The 16,144-nt window shown below is 44.8% G+C and overlaps 1 protein-coding gene across 4 annotated transcripts in view; it reads right to left on the bottom strand.

Annotated features, from left to right (window-relative positions):
• Positions 1-16,144, bottom strand: part of LOC119970159 (lysine-specific demethylase 4C-like) — a 478,393-nt gene that overhangs the window by 152,117 nt on the left and 310,132 nt on the right. For all 4 annotated transcript variants that reach the window (XM_038804261.1, XM_038804264.1, XM_038804265.1 and 1 more), the window contains 2 exons: positions 13,966-14,021; positions 3,085-3,193 (listed from right to left, as the gene is read on the bottom strand). In XM_038804261.1, the coding sequence (XP_038660189.1) occupies positions 3,085-3,193; positions 13,966-14,021 (165 nt within the window). The remainder of the gene's footprint in view (positions 1-3,084; positions 3,194-13,965; positions 14,022-16,144) is intronic.

Genomic DNA, 16,144 nt, shown 5'->3' with positions numbered 1-16,144 from the left:
GGGGAACTGCAGAGACCATGATCCACATCAGTACCAACAACATAGGTATGGGAAGGGGGTGCCATAGTGGTATTTTCACTGGACTAGTAATCCAGAAACCCAAAGTCATGCTATGGGACCCGGGTTCGAATCCCACCATGGCAGATGGTGAAATGTGAATTCAATAAAAATCTGGAATTAAAATACTAAAGGTGACCATGAAATCATTGTCAATTGTTGTAAAAACCCATCTGGGTTCACTAATGTCCTTTAGGGAAGGAAATCTGCCATCCTTACCTGTTCTGGCCTCCATGTGACTCCAGATCCACAACAATGTGGCCGACTCTTAAATGCCCTCAGGGATGGGCAATAAATGTTGGTTCAGACAGCGGCGCCCACATCCCATGAACAAATTTTTTTAAAGAGGTATGAAGTCCCGCAAGTACGTTGTAGGGAGTTAGCAACTCAAAAGGTAGTAACTTCCAGCTTATTTTCTTATCAATATGTTTCAGGCCCAACAAGGAAAACAGTTCAGCTGGACCTGGTTCAGGAAACGAGGTCAAGGGAACAGTGAGCATATATCGTTAAGGCTTAGATTGGCTTTGGAAAAGGACAAGAGACAATTCAAAGTAATAATATTTAATTGGAGAAGGGCCAACTTTAGTGGGGTGAGAACAGGTCTGGCCCAGGTAAAACTGAATCCAAAATAGAGGGAAAACAATAAAGGAACAATGTGCAGCTTTTAAAGGTTAAATAGATCAGGTACATTTGAGGTGAATTCGAGAGGTCGAGGTAGGATAACCCTATCCGTAGCTCCCTGGGTGACAGGTGAGGAAAGTTGAAATACAAAAGACAGCGTATGGCAGGTGTTAGGGGGCAGAGAGGGGGGGGGAAGGCAGAGAGGGCGGGGGAAGGCAGAGAGGGCGGGGGAAGGCAGAGAGGGCGGGGGTAGGCAGAGAGGGCGGGGGAAGGCAGAGAGGGCGGGGGAAGGCAGAGAGGGCGGGGGAAGGCAGAGAGGGCGGGGGAAGGCAGAGAGGGCGGGGGAAGGCAGAGAGGGCGGGGGAAGGCAGAGAGGACGGGGGAAGGCAGAGAGGACGGGGGAAGGCAGAGAGGACGGGGGAAGGCAGAGAGGACGGGGGAAGGCAGAGAGGACGGGGGAAGGCAGAGAGGACGGGGGAAGGCAGAGAGGACGGGGGAAGGCAGAGAGGACGGGGGAAGGCAGAGAGGACGGGGGAAGGCAGAGAGGACGGGGGAAGGCAGAGAGGACGGGGGAAGGCAGAGAGGACGGGGGAAGGCAGAGAGGACGGGGGAAGGCAGAGAGGACGGGGGAAGGCAGAGAGGACGGGGGAAGGCAGAGAGGACGGGGGAAGGCAGAGAGGACGGGGGCAGGCAGAAAGGACGGGTGCGGGACTGGGGTGAGGGGAGTGGAGAGACCGGGGGAAAGAGGAGAGAGACTGGGGCAAAGAGAGCAGTAAGAAGTCTTACAACACCAGGTTAAAGTCCAACAGGTTTGTTTCAAACACGAGCTTTCGGAGCACGGCTCCTTCTTCAGGTGAATGGAAAGGCTTGTTCCAGAAATGTTTATATAGACACAGTCAGAGATGCCCCGGAATGCGAGCACCTGCAGGCAATCAAATCATCAAAGATGCAGAGAGAGAGGTAACTCCAGGTTAAAGAGGTGTGAATTGTCCCTGGTAACCTGGAGTTACCTCTCTCTCTGCATCTTTGATGATTTGATTGCCTGCAGGTGCTCGCATTCCGGGGCATCTCTGACTGTGTCTATATAAACATTTCTGGAACAAGCCTTTCCATTCACCTGAAGAAGGAGCCGTGCTCCGAAAGCTCGTGTTTGAAACAAACCTGTTGGACTTTAACCTGGTGTTGTAAGACTTCTTACTGTGCTCACCCCAGTCCAACGCTGGCATCTCCACATCGGGGCAAAGAGAGGAGAGGGGCAGGGATGGGGAGGATGATAGGGACGGAGATGGTGAAAGGAGAGGAGAGGAATGGGGGAAGAGGAGAGAGTGATTTGGGGAATGGGAGAGATGGGTGAGAATACAGGGCCAGAGACCCGATCTTCTCAAAAATCCCCAAGAACTTTGATTTAAACAGCTTTTTCAAAACAAATGCTACACCATGGAGCCTGGAGATTTGACATCTGTTAACAAAATATGAGTGGGCATTATTGTTTTTTTGAAAACATGTTAAGCCTGATCAATTTGTATACTTTAATTCAGTTTCGTGATATACCACTGAGGTGCATTGCATTCAACTATTAATTAAACCAAAAATTCTGCAAACACAGGGCATTGTACTTTTTTTTAAACAAAATTTAATGTAAATAATTGTTGTTGCCTGCAGAGAGTTTCTGACATGTGTTTCCTCCCTGGGAAGGGCTGAATGGATATATTTAACATCTGGTGCAGGAATATAACGTGACCCCTTTGCCTCCTGGCCTTCAGCAATTTATGTATTTTCTCCATCACGAGAATAACAAATTTAAAGAAGTGACTTTTCATTCAGCCTCGATCAACCAATCTCTGCTCTTGTCGGACAGAATTGGACCTATTTGGGAATCATTAGCTAGCTGCTGAACTTGCAGTTTGCTGAGGTTAAGAATTGGGGGGAGTGAGTGATTCACACCAGTTTAAGTTTAATAGTATGAATGCACTTGTATGTACCTCACCAGCGAAGGTTAAAAACACAATAATCCCTAGGTGCTCTACGGTTATAACCACCAAAACTGAGCAGTTGCAATACTTGTACTATACATTAATTGGGAATTGATGCATGACTACCAGTCTCTGCTAAAATAAACTATTGACTTAAGAAGAAAGCTTTAGCCTGCAACAAATTGCCGTTTAAAGTGCACTCTTTCATTTTTCAAAAAGAAAGTTTTTCAAGTCTGTGCACGGTGGCATGGGTGATCCTAGAAACATCTTAAGAAACAACCAAAGGGAAAAAAATCAGTTTAAGGCTTGAAAAGGCAATAAAGCCTCAGGGAAGAACATCACTGGAAACAGTCCTGTTAGGATTAGACGCAAAACTTGCACGTTCAATTTGAAGATAGGATTGAGAAAAGAAAAGCGATTCTTGTGTACTTACGAGCTTCAATCTTTGCAAAGGTATCCGGGTGACGTCCACTGGACTGCGATCTACCACATTGACAAATCTCACTTCTGGAACTGCGACAGCACACATCACATGAGCCCACCTGAACAACACAAGCGACAATCTGAATAATGTGATGAACCACAAAGGAATACCGATGACAACGTCCAGTTTCTCTTCCGGTCCGACAGTCTCAGTTTTCCAAATATGGCACCAAAGTCATTTTTAAGAATGCTGGCCTGTCAAATGTGCATGGCACTGAATCTATTTTGATTTCGTACACAAATCGGTTGCAGAATACAGTGGAATATTTTCTCCCCCTCATTTTTCTCAGTTTGCCTAATTTCCGAGTCTATCCATGTACAGAAAAGGCTGAAGGTCAGCAACAAATTATTGGCTTTGTTATTTCCAGGATATTTCACTGTTGAAGGTGAGTTATGGCAGTTCTACTGTTTATGATAGCGAGACTCATAATTCATAAGTGCCACAGGTTACAGAGATTTATGATGGGCTTTTCGCAAATGAAAGAATACTTGGAACTCATCATTACCAGTGAGTGAGTTCATCTGCTCACTGGAAACAGTGCAACTAGTTAAATCATGCCTTTAAGCAAGTTCTAGAACACCAATTCTGGGATTGATGCCGATGAATATTGCCCTCTACCTCCCAACAACAGCCATGCCTACTATCCTCCCTGGCTTTCCACACTAACCTGCAGCACTTGGTTCCATTAATCAACTGATAACTGTTATCATACTGTGAGGGAGGAATGAGGATTTGAGTACAGGAGCAGGGATGTCTTGCTGCAGTTATACAGAGCCTTGGTACGGCCACATCTGGAATATTGTGTGCAGTTTTAGTCTCCTTATCTGAGGAAGCATGTTCTTGCCACAGTGGGAGCACAGCGAAGGTTTACCAGACTGACTCCTGAGATGATGGGACTGATGTGTGAGGAGTGATTGATTCAGTTAGGATTATATTCGCTGAAGAATGAGAGGAAGTCTCATAGAAACCTACAAAATCCTAACAGGATTAGACAGAGTAGATGTGGGAAGGATGTTCCTGATGGCAGGGGATCCCAGAACTTGGGGTCACAGTCTGAAAATACAAAGTAAAAGTAAAACATTTAGGACTGAGGTGAGGAGAAATTTCTACATCCAGAGAGAGATAAGCCTGTGAAATTCACTACCACAGAAAGCAGTTAAGGCCAAGACACTGCGGGCGGGTCTCTCCTGCCCCCCCAGCCGTGTGCTTCTCATGATTTAACTAGTTGCTCTGTTTCCGTGTGCTTCTCAGCAGCAGGAGGCAGCACCCAGGTTTCTGGCAGAGAGATTCTTCGTTTCCACCGCTGTCAATGGGATTTCTCATTGAAGCCACCCCACGCCACTGGAAAAACAACGGGTGGGGGAGCGCTGCCAGTGGGACCAGAGAATCCTGTTACCAGCGAACGGCCGGAGGATTCCGTCCTGTATGTTTTCAAGAGGAAGTTAGATAGAGCTCTTGGGACGAATGGGATCAAAAGGATATGGGGGGTGGTTGGGGGGGTCAGACTATTCAGCTACAATCATAGTGTGGGAGGCACAGTAGCAGAGTGGTTAGCACTGTTGCTCCACATGCCAGGGTCCCAGGTTTGATTCCAGGCTTGGGTCACTGTTTGTGCGGAGTCTGCATGTTCTCCCCGTATCTGCGTGGGTTTCCTCCGGGTGCTCTGGTTTCCTCCCACAAGTCACGAAAGACATGATGTTAGGTGAATTGAACATTCTGAATTCCCCCTCTGTGTACCCAAACAGGCATCGGAGTGTGGCGACATGGGGATTTTCACAGTAACTTCATTGCAGTGTTAATGTAAGCCTACTTGTGACGATAATAAAGATTATTTTTTTAAAAAGCTTATTATTAATGCATGACAGAGCAGGCTCGAATGGCTGAACGTCTTTTCCTGCTCTTATTTTCTATGTTTCTAAAGAGACAAACAGGTTTGAAAGAATGAAAATACCCAGGGAGGACTCACTGAAGAGAACTCCCGAGAAGTTTTCACTATGGAAATAAATAGGGCTGGATTCTCCGTTTGGGAGACTTCGTTCTCACGCCAGAGCTGAATTGCTTCAGGTTTTTACTGGTGCTAGGAATGGCGCACAGAAGCAATTCACTCTCCCAAGCCATGCAAATTTATAAGGGGAAACAAGGCATTCTGTTCCAAATCCTGCTATTGGGCCGCCATTTTGAGTGTGGGGTCCTATAGCCAGATCCGGAAGCTGGCCCCCCTTCCCACTGCAACAGAAATCCGGACCCCGACTGCGCCCCCCTCGCCCCGCATAACAGAGAGCCCACCCGCATAACAAAGATAATCCCTATCTGTCTCTAGCAGAGGGTTTCTGATGGGGCGCTTAACTGATGGGAGGGTCTCTGATGGGGTAGCTGGTGGGAGGGTCTGTGGGGGGGTTTTAACATGATTAGCATTTTTGGGAGATTGGCCCTTCCAATGGCATTTGGGGGCACCAACCTTAAATACATACCTCCTTGGCCCAACGCGCCAGGGCCAAGCTGGCGAATACGTGCACCAATCCATGCCCGGGTGAACTCCAGCCCAGAGGGCCGGAGCATCTTGGAGGCGTGGCTAATCCAGTGTCGTCCCCATTAATAGGATGCAAATGGATAATTTTGACCCATTTGCATCCTCCCACTAATGCGTGGTGAGAACCTCGATGCCGTCGTCAGGTTACCGAAGCATCGCAACGGCACTGACACAGGATTTTCTGCCACATCGGGAACTCCACTACTGGCGGTGGGCGAGAGGGAATCCAGACCATAATTTTGCTGAATCACCATTAGATAGATAATGATCAGGACTTTCACATTCATTTCATACAATTTAGAGATTGGGGCTTTGTCGAACGAATCACCATCCTGCTTTATCCTTCTTCTTTTCTACTCGCCTGACATATGAGCAAATTGTTCATCTGCATAGCTTACTCTCATTCTTGGATACCTGCAACTGGACCCCAATTTTCGCTCATGTAGATATGCAGATTTAGAATTTTCACATCAGAAATTATGTATTTCGATTAATTTTATAATTCACAAATGGTGCCAAAGTTCAGAGGCACTTAACCCTCCCTTAGGACCAGTACAGAGCAACGTTTCACCCCACGATCAGCACCGACGTTTCAGTATTCCTCAGCCCTCCCAGCTAAATTGTACCCTTCTGCCTGTGCTACGCCACACTACATAGAAACATCAAAACTGGAGCAAGAGTATGTCATTCGGCCCTTCTAGCCTACTCCCCATTCATTATGATCATGGCTGATCATCCAACTCCATGACCTGTTCCTTCTTTCCTACCATATAATTTGATCCCTTTAGTCCTAAGAATTATATCCAGCTCCTTCTTGAAAACATTGTAGGGCACGATCTAATGGAAAGGTTTCTAGGTGTCATCTGTGACGGGTTTTGCTGGGAATTTCCTGTCGGCTCTGTCGGCGAGTTCCCCACTGCTATCTAACCACACATCACTTTTTGGGCCTGGGGAGATTCCCACCAGTTTAGCCCACGCTTAGAATGAGTGTAATCACTGGGGAGCTGAACACGCTGACCAGACCAACTCCTCAGAGATCAGACCACCATTTTGAAAGCGTGTCCAGATCTCCAAGTGAGCTTGTGGTGCCCAACACCCCCTACCCACACGGTCAGTACCCCCCCCCCCCCCCCCAAAAGTGTGGACACCCCAATATGGGGCTAAGTGCCCTCCCTTTTCAGGTCTTTCCATCCCCTTTCAGGTCCCCTCCCCAACCTTTTGTAACTGTCTTATATTGATGACCTCCAACTTTTGCTCCTGCATGTACGGTGAAACACTCACACTGACTACTCCATCAAAATCTTTCATAATTTCAAGATTTCTGTTCGCTCACCCCTTACCCGTTACCAAGAAAAAAGAGATACAGCTTTTGCCGATGGGGAGAAAATCACATTTTTAGTAATCTGATGAAATGAGAATGACTGCATATGACAGCATTTGTCCGAGTGTGGCATCAGCGATCTCTTGCAAACTGAAGTCAATGGTAATCTTAGGGAAGATCCTCCAGGTTGGAGCCAAACCTCACACAAAGGAAGGTGGTTGTGGCTGTTATCAATGATCAGCCCCAGGACACTGGCACATAAGTTCTTCAGGGTAGTGTGCTGGGGCCAACCATCTTAAGCTGCTTTGTCAATGGCCTTCCCTCCAGCATCAATTAAGTTGGGTCGTTCACTGACGATTGCACTTTGTTCAATACCATTCGCAACTCCTGAAATACTGAAGCAGTCTATGCCTGCATGAACCAAAACCTGGACAGCATTCAGGCTTGGGCTGATAACTGACGGGTACCATTTGTGCCACAAAGGTGTAGGCAATGACCATCTCCAAACAAGAGAGAAGCTAAGCCATCTTGCATTGAGACCCATGGGGCGGAATTCTCCGCACCGGCCGACGCCGTCGTGAAACCCCGAGTGTTTCACGACGGCGTTGGAGGCCGCTCCTCGCCCCCTATCCATCCCCCCCCCCCCCCTCCCCGTCTCCGGGGGCTAAGAGCGGCGTTTAGTGAAAGTCGGCCGCCGTGCCTTAACGCTGGCGTCAGGGCGGCGCCTTCGTGACGTCAGCCGCGCATGCGCAGGTTGGCCCGCGCCAATCCGCGCATGCGCGGTTGCCGTCTTCTCCTCCGCTGCCCCGCAACACGTGGCAAGATCGGTGAGCACCGATCGCGGGCCAGTCCCCTCCCGAGCACGGCCGTGGTGCGCGATCCCCTCTCCGCCCCCCCACAGGCCCCAAACTTACCTTTCGCGCTATGTTCACGCCGGCAGCGACCAGATGTGGTTGCCACCGGCGTTAACAGGTCGGGAACGGCAGGCCGCTCGGCCCATCCGGGCCGGAGAATCGCGGGTCGCCGAGCGGCATGTCTCGAAACGCGACACGCCATTTTGGGGGGGGGTGGGAGAATCGCGGGGGGCCTCCCATGATTCTCCCACCCGGACTGGGGAGCGGAGAATCGCGCCCATGGTCTGCAGAATCCAAGTGGTGCAATGGTGGCCAGGCAACAAGTAAACGGTGTGGGTTTGACAGGAGGGCAGAGACATCCCACATCCAGAGTGGATTGAAATTGCCAATTCCGCAAGATCCACTCTCCTCCTTGCATAACTTCCTGAGCAAAAAGGGAGCAGCTACTGCTGGGCTTCACAAAAGTCAAGACATCAGTTCAGCTTCAAAACGGCCCTGGTGACCTTAGCTGGTGCTAAAACTGGCCCATGTAACTGGTTTTGAGGGAAGACAATATAGTGGCACAGTTAAAAGAGGTGAACACAAAGGCTGGATCTGGGAGGGGAGCTAAACAAAAATAAGGTTACTGTCGCTACTAATTATTTTAACGGAATTGTCTGACCAGAACCAGTGCACAGGGCTGTTACTAAAGACATGGAAAAAGATGAATCTTGTGGATTCACGCCGTTAAGAGTGTTGTAAGCAGAGCTGAGGAGGGTTCTGCAAAAGTCCACCATTTTGATGAAGACCATACCTGTGCAACTCGGGGTGGTTGGGAGCAGTTGTCTGATGATGTAGTTAAATTCTTGAAGAAAAGGAAAGGGAAAGCAACATGAGGAAGTTCAGAGCTTTGAAGGACCCTGATGCTGATTTATGCCGAGTGGACTGCCCATTAAATCCACAAGATCTATCTTTTTGTATCTGTATTTAATGTGTAATTTATAGTCTGTATTGACGCAACATGCCTGTTAACTCATGTTTAATTTCTTTTCATTTGTTTATCATAAAAAGTGAATTCTCTGCTGGTTTTCACATTGGGGTTGTTTGGTAAATCTTAGATCTTTTGCTTGCTGTTCTCCACAGGGTTCATAACAATCTCCTCTCAACATTCGATGGCATTCCATCGTGGAGTCTCCCACCAACATCTGGGGCCTTCATCAATGACTGGAAATGTAACTATAGAGAGATTGCCAAGGCAGGTTTGTGTGGTGTCATGGTCGCTGTTCTGAAGGCTGGGTAGTTTGCTGCAAACAATGGTCTGTTTGAGGTTGTGCGGTCCGCACCGACCTCCTCATAAGACAAACACTGGACACAACCAACAAAGTACCCTTCATCGTCCAGTACTTCCTCGGAGTGGAGAAACTACAACATCTTCTTTGCAGCCTTCAACACTTCATCGATGAAGACGAACATCATGCCAAGGTCATCCCCACACCCCCACTACTTGCCTTCAAACAACCACGCAACCTCAAACAGACCATTGTTTACAGCAAACTACCCAGCCTTCAGAACAGTGACCACACCACACAACCTTGCCATGCCAATCTCTGCAAGACATGCCAGATCATCGACATGGGTACCACCATTACACGTGAGAACACCACCCACCAGGTACGTGGTACACACTCGTGCGGCTCAGCCAACATTTCCTACCTCATACGCTGCAGGAAAGGATGTCCCGAAGCTTGGTACATTGGTGAGATCATGCAGACGCTGCAACAACGGATGAACGGACATCGCGTGACAATCGCCAGGCAGGAATGTTCCCTTCCAGTCGGGGAACACTTTAGCAGTCAAGGGCATTCAGCCTCTGATCATCAGGTAAGTGTTCTCCAAGGTGGCCTTCAGGGCGGGCGACAATGCAGAATCGCCGAACAAATACTTATAACCAAGTTCCACACACATGAGTGTGGCCTCAACCAGGACCTGGGATTCATGTCCCACCCCCCACCATCTGGCCTGGGCTTGCGGAAATCCTACCAACTGTCCTGGCTTGAGACAATTCACACCTTTTTAACCTGTCACTATCCCTCTTTCCAGTTGCTCCGTCTGGACCTGTAAAGACTTAATTACCTGCAAAGACTCGCATTCAAAGTATCATCTTGCATCATCTTTGTCTATATATGTGTTTCTGGAACCCACCTCTTCATTCACCTGAGGAAGGAGCTGTGATCCAAAAGCTAGTGATTCAAAACAAACCTGTTGGATTTTAACCTGGTGTTGTAAGACTTCTTACTGTGCTCACCCCAGTCCAACGCCGGCATCTCCACATCATGGCTACAATGTTACAGACCAAGAGCTGGATTGCGCAATCAGAGAGAGCCTCTCCTCCGTAGAACACATGACCTAGGAGCAGGAGTAGGCATTTTCCAGGCCTCAACTCCACTGTTCTGCCTGTTCTCTATAGCCCTTCAACCCATTACCAATTAAAAATCTGTCTAACTCCTCCTCTGAGACAAAACAGCCCATTTGATTGGCATCCCATTCACCACCTTAAACATTCACTTTCTCCACCAATGGTACTCAGTGGCAGCAGTGTGCAACATCTCCAAGATGCACAGCAGCAACGTGCCAGGTCTCTTTTGACAGCACCTTCCAAATCTGCAACCTCTACTACCAAGACGACCAAGGGCGGTAATTTCATGGGAACATCACCGCATGCAAGTTCTCCCCCAAGTCACACACCATTCTTACTTGAAACTACATTTTTGTTCCTTCACCGTTGCTGGAAAAATTCCTGCAACACTTTCTCTGACAGCACTGTGGGTTAATCTACGCCGCATGGATTGCGGAGTTGAAGAAAGTAGCTTATCACCATCTCTAAAGTACAATTAGAGATGGTCAGAAATGTTGTTTTTGCGGAGCGTGTCTCTCATCCCAAGAACAAATTAATTAAAACATTTGTATTTATAAATCTTTTGCATCCTCTCAAGTGCGATTGTATTCTTTTAATAAGATGGCAACCACAACTGTACACAGTACTCCAAGTATAGTCTGAGCAAGGTTTGATACAACTTTAGAATAACTTTTCCATTTTCAACTATATCCCTTTACAAATGATCAATTGTATTCAGCTTGGTCTCATAACTTGGGATGCTACTTTTAGTGATTTGTGCAATTGTACCCCGAAATTCTTTGGCACAATATCCCAATTAGATTCTTATTTTTCTTAGCCAATTTAAAGCATCATGTATAAAATTCATAGGCACACCAAACAAAAGAAGGAAAGAAAGATTCACCTTGTACCCTTCAACAAATCCTTAGATGACCACACTTTTGACCTCTTGAACATCCCAGATTTTAATTGCTCCAACATTGGTGGAATGTCTTTTGTTGTCTCAACTTTCAGCTCTAGAATTGTCCTAAATCTTTCCAACTCTCTTCCTCTTTTTTTCTTTAAAATCTACATCTTTGACCAAGCTTTTGGCCATCTCCCTTTTGTGGCTTGGTGTCCAATTTTGCTTTATAATACCCCTATGAAGCACCTTCGATTACATTAAATTAAAAGTGGGAAGAAATAAGTTGTTGTTACTTTTCCATTCCTTTTCTTCGAGCTCTCTTCTTCAATCCAATCTTTTAAATGGCCAAAAGCTCGGTCAAAGAGATTTTTAATGAAAAGAGATAGAAAGGTGAACCAGCCCTCACTTTCAGAAACGTTGCTCGATTTCCTTTGAGCTGAAAGTTGCAGGGACAATCTGAATCAACAAGATACACTCTAGATATCATGCTACGACAAATTCTGGCCAAATAATGTTTCACATGATCAGGGGACAGCAAGTGATTGATGAATAGGCTAATTGTGCCTGAGGTACAATCAGGTTTATGGTTTCCTAATTTGAGGTAGGGAAGGTGTGGGCTGCACCAGGATACTATGTTTTACATTGTATGGTTTTCTTCCTCATCACTATTTTAACTCCTCCATTAATCCATTTGCTTAGCTTACAATTATTTATCTTTAGTGCGCGCTTGTCTTAGAGAGTTAATATTGGTTCTAAACATTTCCACATTTTCCTTTGCTGCAAATGCAAGGTTTTATAAGATGGCTTGATTTTAAAGTGTCTGTTCAATTCAAGGTAAAATGCAGTGATGGAGAAGTGCCTGGGATCTCCAATTAGCTCTGACCGAGGATAAGCTTCATGGCCTGAATGCTATGGGGACCAGGAGTCCAAGTCAAGTCCTATTGAAACCCAAGTGCCAGCTTTTACACCTGGACACAAAGTAAGGAACAGCTGGTTTACTAACTGCAGAGAGAGAGTGAGAACAAGAAATAGGCACAAAAAGAGAGAGATAGGGAGACAACAGCTGCTTGTGAAGCACAGTGGAAAAGGCTGTTCTCTGTTCGCCATCTGGCAAAATGCAGGTAGGAGCTTGCTCGCTGGTCAAATCTTTGAAAACTTTAAAGACTTATGCCTTGAAGATTTGCTCTGGCGCAGTTGGGAGGAGGTGCCGGAGAAGCCTAACTGCTGGAAGACAGTTCAGTGATTCTCGGAAGAATGAGGGGAACAACTTTCAACCATCACAGAACGTTACAACTCAGCGAAACAGGGAAAAGTGAGCCTGTTAGAATCCAAGTGATTTGGGTCTGGTTCCTGGAAATACTACAATTCTGAGAAAAGTGAATGTAACATTTAAATGTGACACATGGTTTTTAGCCATGATAGGAAGTTAAGAGGGGATATCTTTTCTGTACTTAAGTGCTTTAGTTGACTATTAATAAATGTTTAGTCAATGTTAATTTAGTTTGTTATAATAAAAGTCATAAAACATGAAATCTTGTGTGATCCTTTGAGTTGGTTACTGGGAATACAAATCTATTTGGAAGAGTTCTAGGTCAGCATTGGATTGTAGCATTTGACTGAATTTTTCAACAGTGCATCTCACTTAATTTCTTTTAGTTCAACCCTCACTTTACTGAAGTTTGTTTGTGAAATTCCTGACATTAAATGATAAATGTTTTCAAATTTGATCGCAGTATGGGCAATCATACCAAGAGATTCCATTGTATTAAAATCTCAGAGGACTGAATCTGACTCCGATTTCCCATTTGTGGGGTACATTTAATCCTTGAGGATTGGTGCTACCATTGTGACTGTGCTTGTGCTCCTTAATCACTATCAGGGTTTCCAGTACTTGAATCAAGTAAGCATTGTTCCAATATCAAAGATTAAAAAGAAAAAAAGCGAATTCATTCACACTACTTATAACTAGATTTGAATTCTTACTAAGGTACAAAGGTTGCTAAATAATGCCATCTCCAGATCTCCTGAACACACAACTATTCTCCCCCGCCGAATCACCTACTCCCAGAATCAAGGGCGTCATGTGATTTACGTGACAGCTCTTGATCACCTTCTGGTGGTTAGATGCATTCACATAAAATTGTTAACCTTTCATTACAATATTCATATTGTCACAGCTTCCACAGAGAGCAATGGAGGTTGGATCATTGATTATATTCAAGGTTGGGTTAGGCAGAGTTTTGATCGACAAGGGAGTCAAGGGTTATGGGGCCCGGCAGGAAAGTGGAGTTAAGGCTACAATCAGATCAGCCATGATTTTATTCAATGGCTGAGCAGAGCCAACGAGCCGAACAGCCAGCTTCTGCTTCTATTTTTTTTACAATCTTATAAATCGGGGTGCAGTGCTTAGTTACTTTTAGTTCTTCACCACATTTTGTGTAATGCAGCAAACGATGCAAGTTAGTTTTCAAAGATGAAGTGGAGATTTTCAAAACTCATCAGAAAACGCACATGTTGCCGCTTCCTTCCGAGCAAGAAAACATAAAGAGACGGTTAGACTTCACTGGCCTTGCATCCTCACTGGTCAAGCACGCAGGCTTTGTCAACAGCAGGCTACCGCAATTGAAATTATACTTAATCATTTCGAACAATGCTGTAACTGCCACAAAATGGCCCCGAGGACACAATGAGTGAGCTGCCATGAAAAGTTTCTGCTCCAAATTTGATTACATTTGAAAACTAGTCTCTCGCTTCAAGTCTTTTTAAGAAACAAATCTAGAATACATGCCGTATTGCAGTTTGATCAATAAGGAAGAGCATTCTTATGACTGTGTAGCAATAGCTTACCTTTTATCAGTAGTCTGCTTAAGTGCACCACCCCTCAAATTGCACAGGCAACAGTCCTGTAGAAAATGGGAAAAACATTAAGTAATTCAGCCTGCCAATCCATTTCCACACAAATTACTGCCACTTGCAATTGCAAAAAATGGCAGTAATTTTACTTCCACAAATTTTAATGAAATTAACTTTAATATCACAAATTGAGGTTGTAAGAATACTTTTTTTTTTAAAATATTTTTATTCTCCTCCTTTTTCACATTTTCTCCTAAATTTGCATCCACCAACAATAAACATATAATGAATATAATGTCAATCCCCATATCAATAACAACGATCACATCCTCCCGCCAACCCCTAAACAACTGCCCGCATGTTAGCATAAATAAATAACAAAAAGGAATCAGGAATCACCCATAGTCACCATTAACACATACAGTCCCCCTCCCTCCAAACCCCCCCGCTCCTCCAACTAATGTTCGATGTTATCCAGCTCTTGAAAGTGCATAATGAATAATGCCCATGAATTGTAGAACCCCTCCATCCTTCCCCTCAGTTCAAACTTAACCTTCTCAAGAGTCAAGAATTCCAATCGGTCCAGCAGGTTGTAAGAATACTTAATGTGGTGTCATTATAGCTACACATTTAAACTGATACAAACCCCTGCAGCTAGCAAACATTAAGTCCATGCAAACGCAATCAAAACATTCCTCAGTTGTGAAATGTAGATATCAAATCCCACTGCAGAATATTCAAAATGAAACAAGGGAAGTCAGAATACTTCAACACCATAAAGTAATTTCAGCAATTCGCAGATGGAGAGAGAGAATTTTTCAGAATCTGAAAAAGATTTCCTGAATAACTTCCAATGAATTGAGAAAATTGAGCAGATTTTGCCTGCCTACTTGCAAAGTTTTGAACGAAATTTGCCATTTAACTCAATTTTCACGTTAAAGCGAACAGCAACAAATTGAACGAGTAGAGAGCACACCAATTGGAAACAGGCAAAAGCAAGTACATAAACCTTCGATGAGACACGTTAATGATACCGGAAAATATGTAACAATCAACAAATAGCAGACAACACCAAAAAAAAGCAAATCATAAGTGAAAATATTCTTTGGACAGTGATTCAAGTCATCATCTTGTATCTCACCGCGGCAGAAAATTGGAATATATGGTCTGCAACAGTATAAACTTGAAAGAATGTATTTAAATTTACCTGTACAGTAATATTTAGTTTTTTAGAAATGACTATAATGTTTACCATCAGAATCTGTGGTAACGTTAGAAATGTTTTCTGTCTCTCTACAATTATCACTCTCAGCTGAAGAGATTCGGCAGGCTACAATTCCCAAACAAGCATGTCTTTCGGGACTTGTGGGAGGAAGGAAAGACTCTTTAATTTCTCAATCATTTCTTAGCTGTTCTACCTTATCAGCCATTACAAAGATTTAAAAGTATGCATTAAGAACAAAATTATACCCTGGGCAGTTTTTCGTCAATGTTCCCAAAAGTCTCTTTTATACATATGATAACACATCTACAATTACATTCTCCCTCATGGCCACAAGAATGGTGTTTAAATTAAATGATTGGAACAGGCTCTGTCGGAATAACCTAGTGTTCCGGAAAGTTTAGGGGATTATGGTCTGTACATATGATTGTTTCTACGGGATTACTGACAACTTAAATATCAAACTTTTATAATGTCAGTACCATGCTTAAAGTTACTTTTTCATTGACGGAATGCTTAAATCCATTGAGAAATAGCCCACAGATTTCTCAATTCCATGTTTGTCTTCCTGCAGCAACACGGCTCCCACACCAATGTCGCTAGCATCCACAGCCAGTTTAAACTGCTTGTCGTTGGTTGGTGTAGCTAACACTGGTTTTGTTGTTAACACAGTTTTTAAATGTTTAAATGTCCATTTGCAGTCCTCCATCCAATTAATGGGCTTGTTCTTCTTTAAAAGCTGTGAATGGTGCTACCACACGGCTAAGGTTCAGCATGAACTTGCAATAGAAGCCACTCATTCCCAGGAACATTAAAATCTCTTTTCTTGTGGTGGGTTCCGGCAAATCCCAAATTAACTGTATTTTTGCATCACGTGGGGCCATTTGACCATGCCCCACAATATGCACCAAATATGAAATTTGGGCTTTAGCGAATTTGCTTTTTGCTAGA

This window comes from Scyliorhinus canicula, chromosome 8 (assembly GCF_902713615.1).
Source record: "Scyliorhinus canicula chromosome 8, sScyCan1.1, whole genome shotgun sequence".
NCBI classification, from domain to species: Eukaryota; Metazoa; Chordata; class Chondrichthyes; order Carcharhiniformes; family Scyliorhinidae; genus Scyliorhinus; species Scyliorhinus canicula.
Note: the sequence above shows the minus strand (reverse complement) of the source record. Positions and strands in the feature narration are given on the sequence as shown.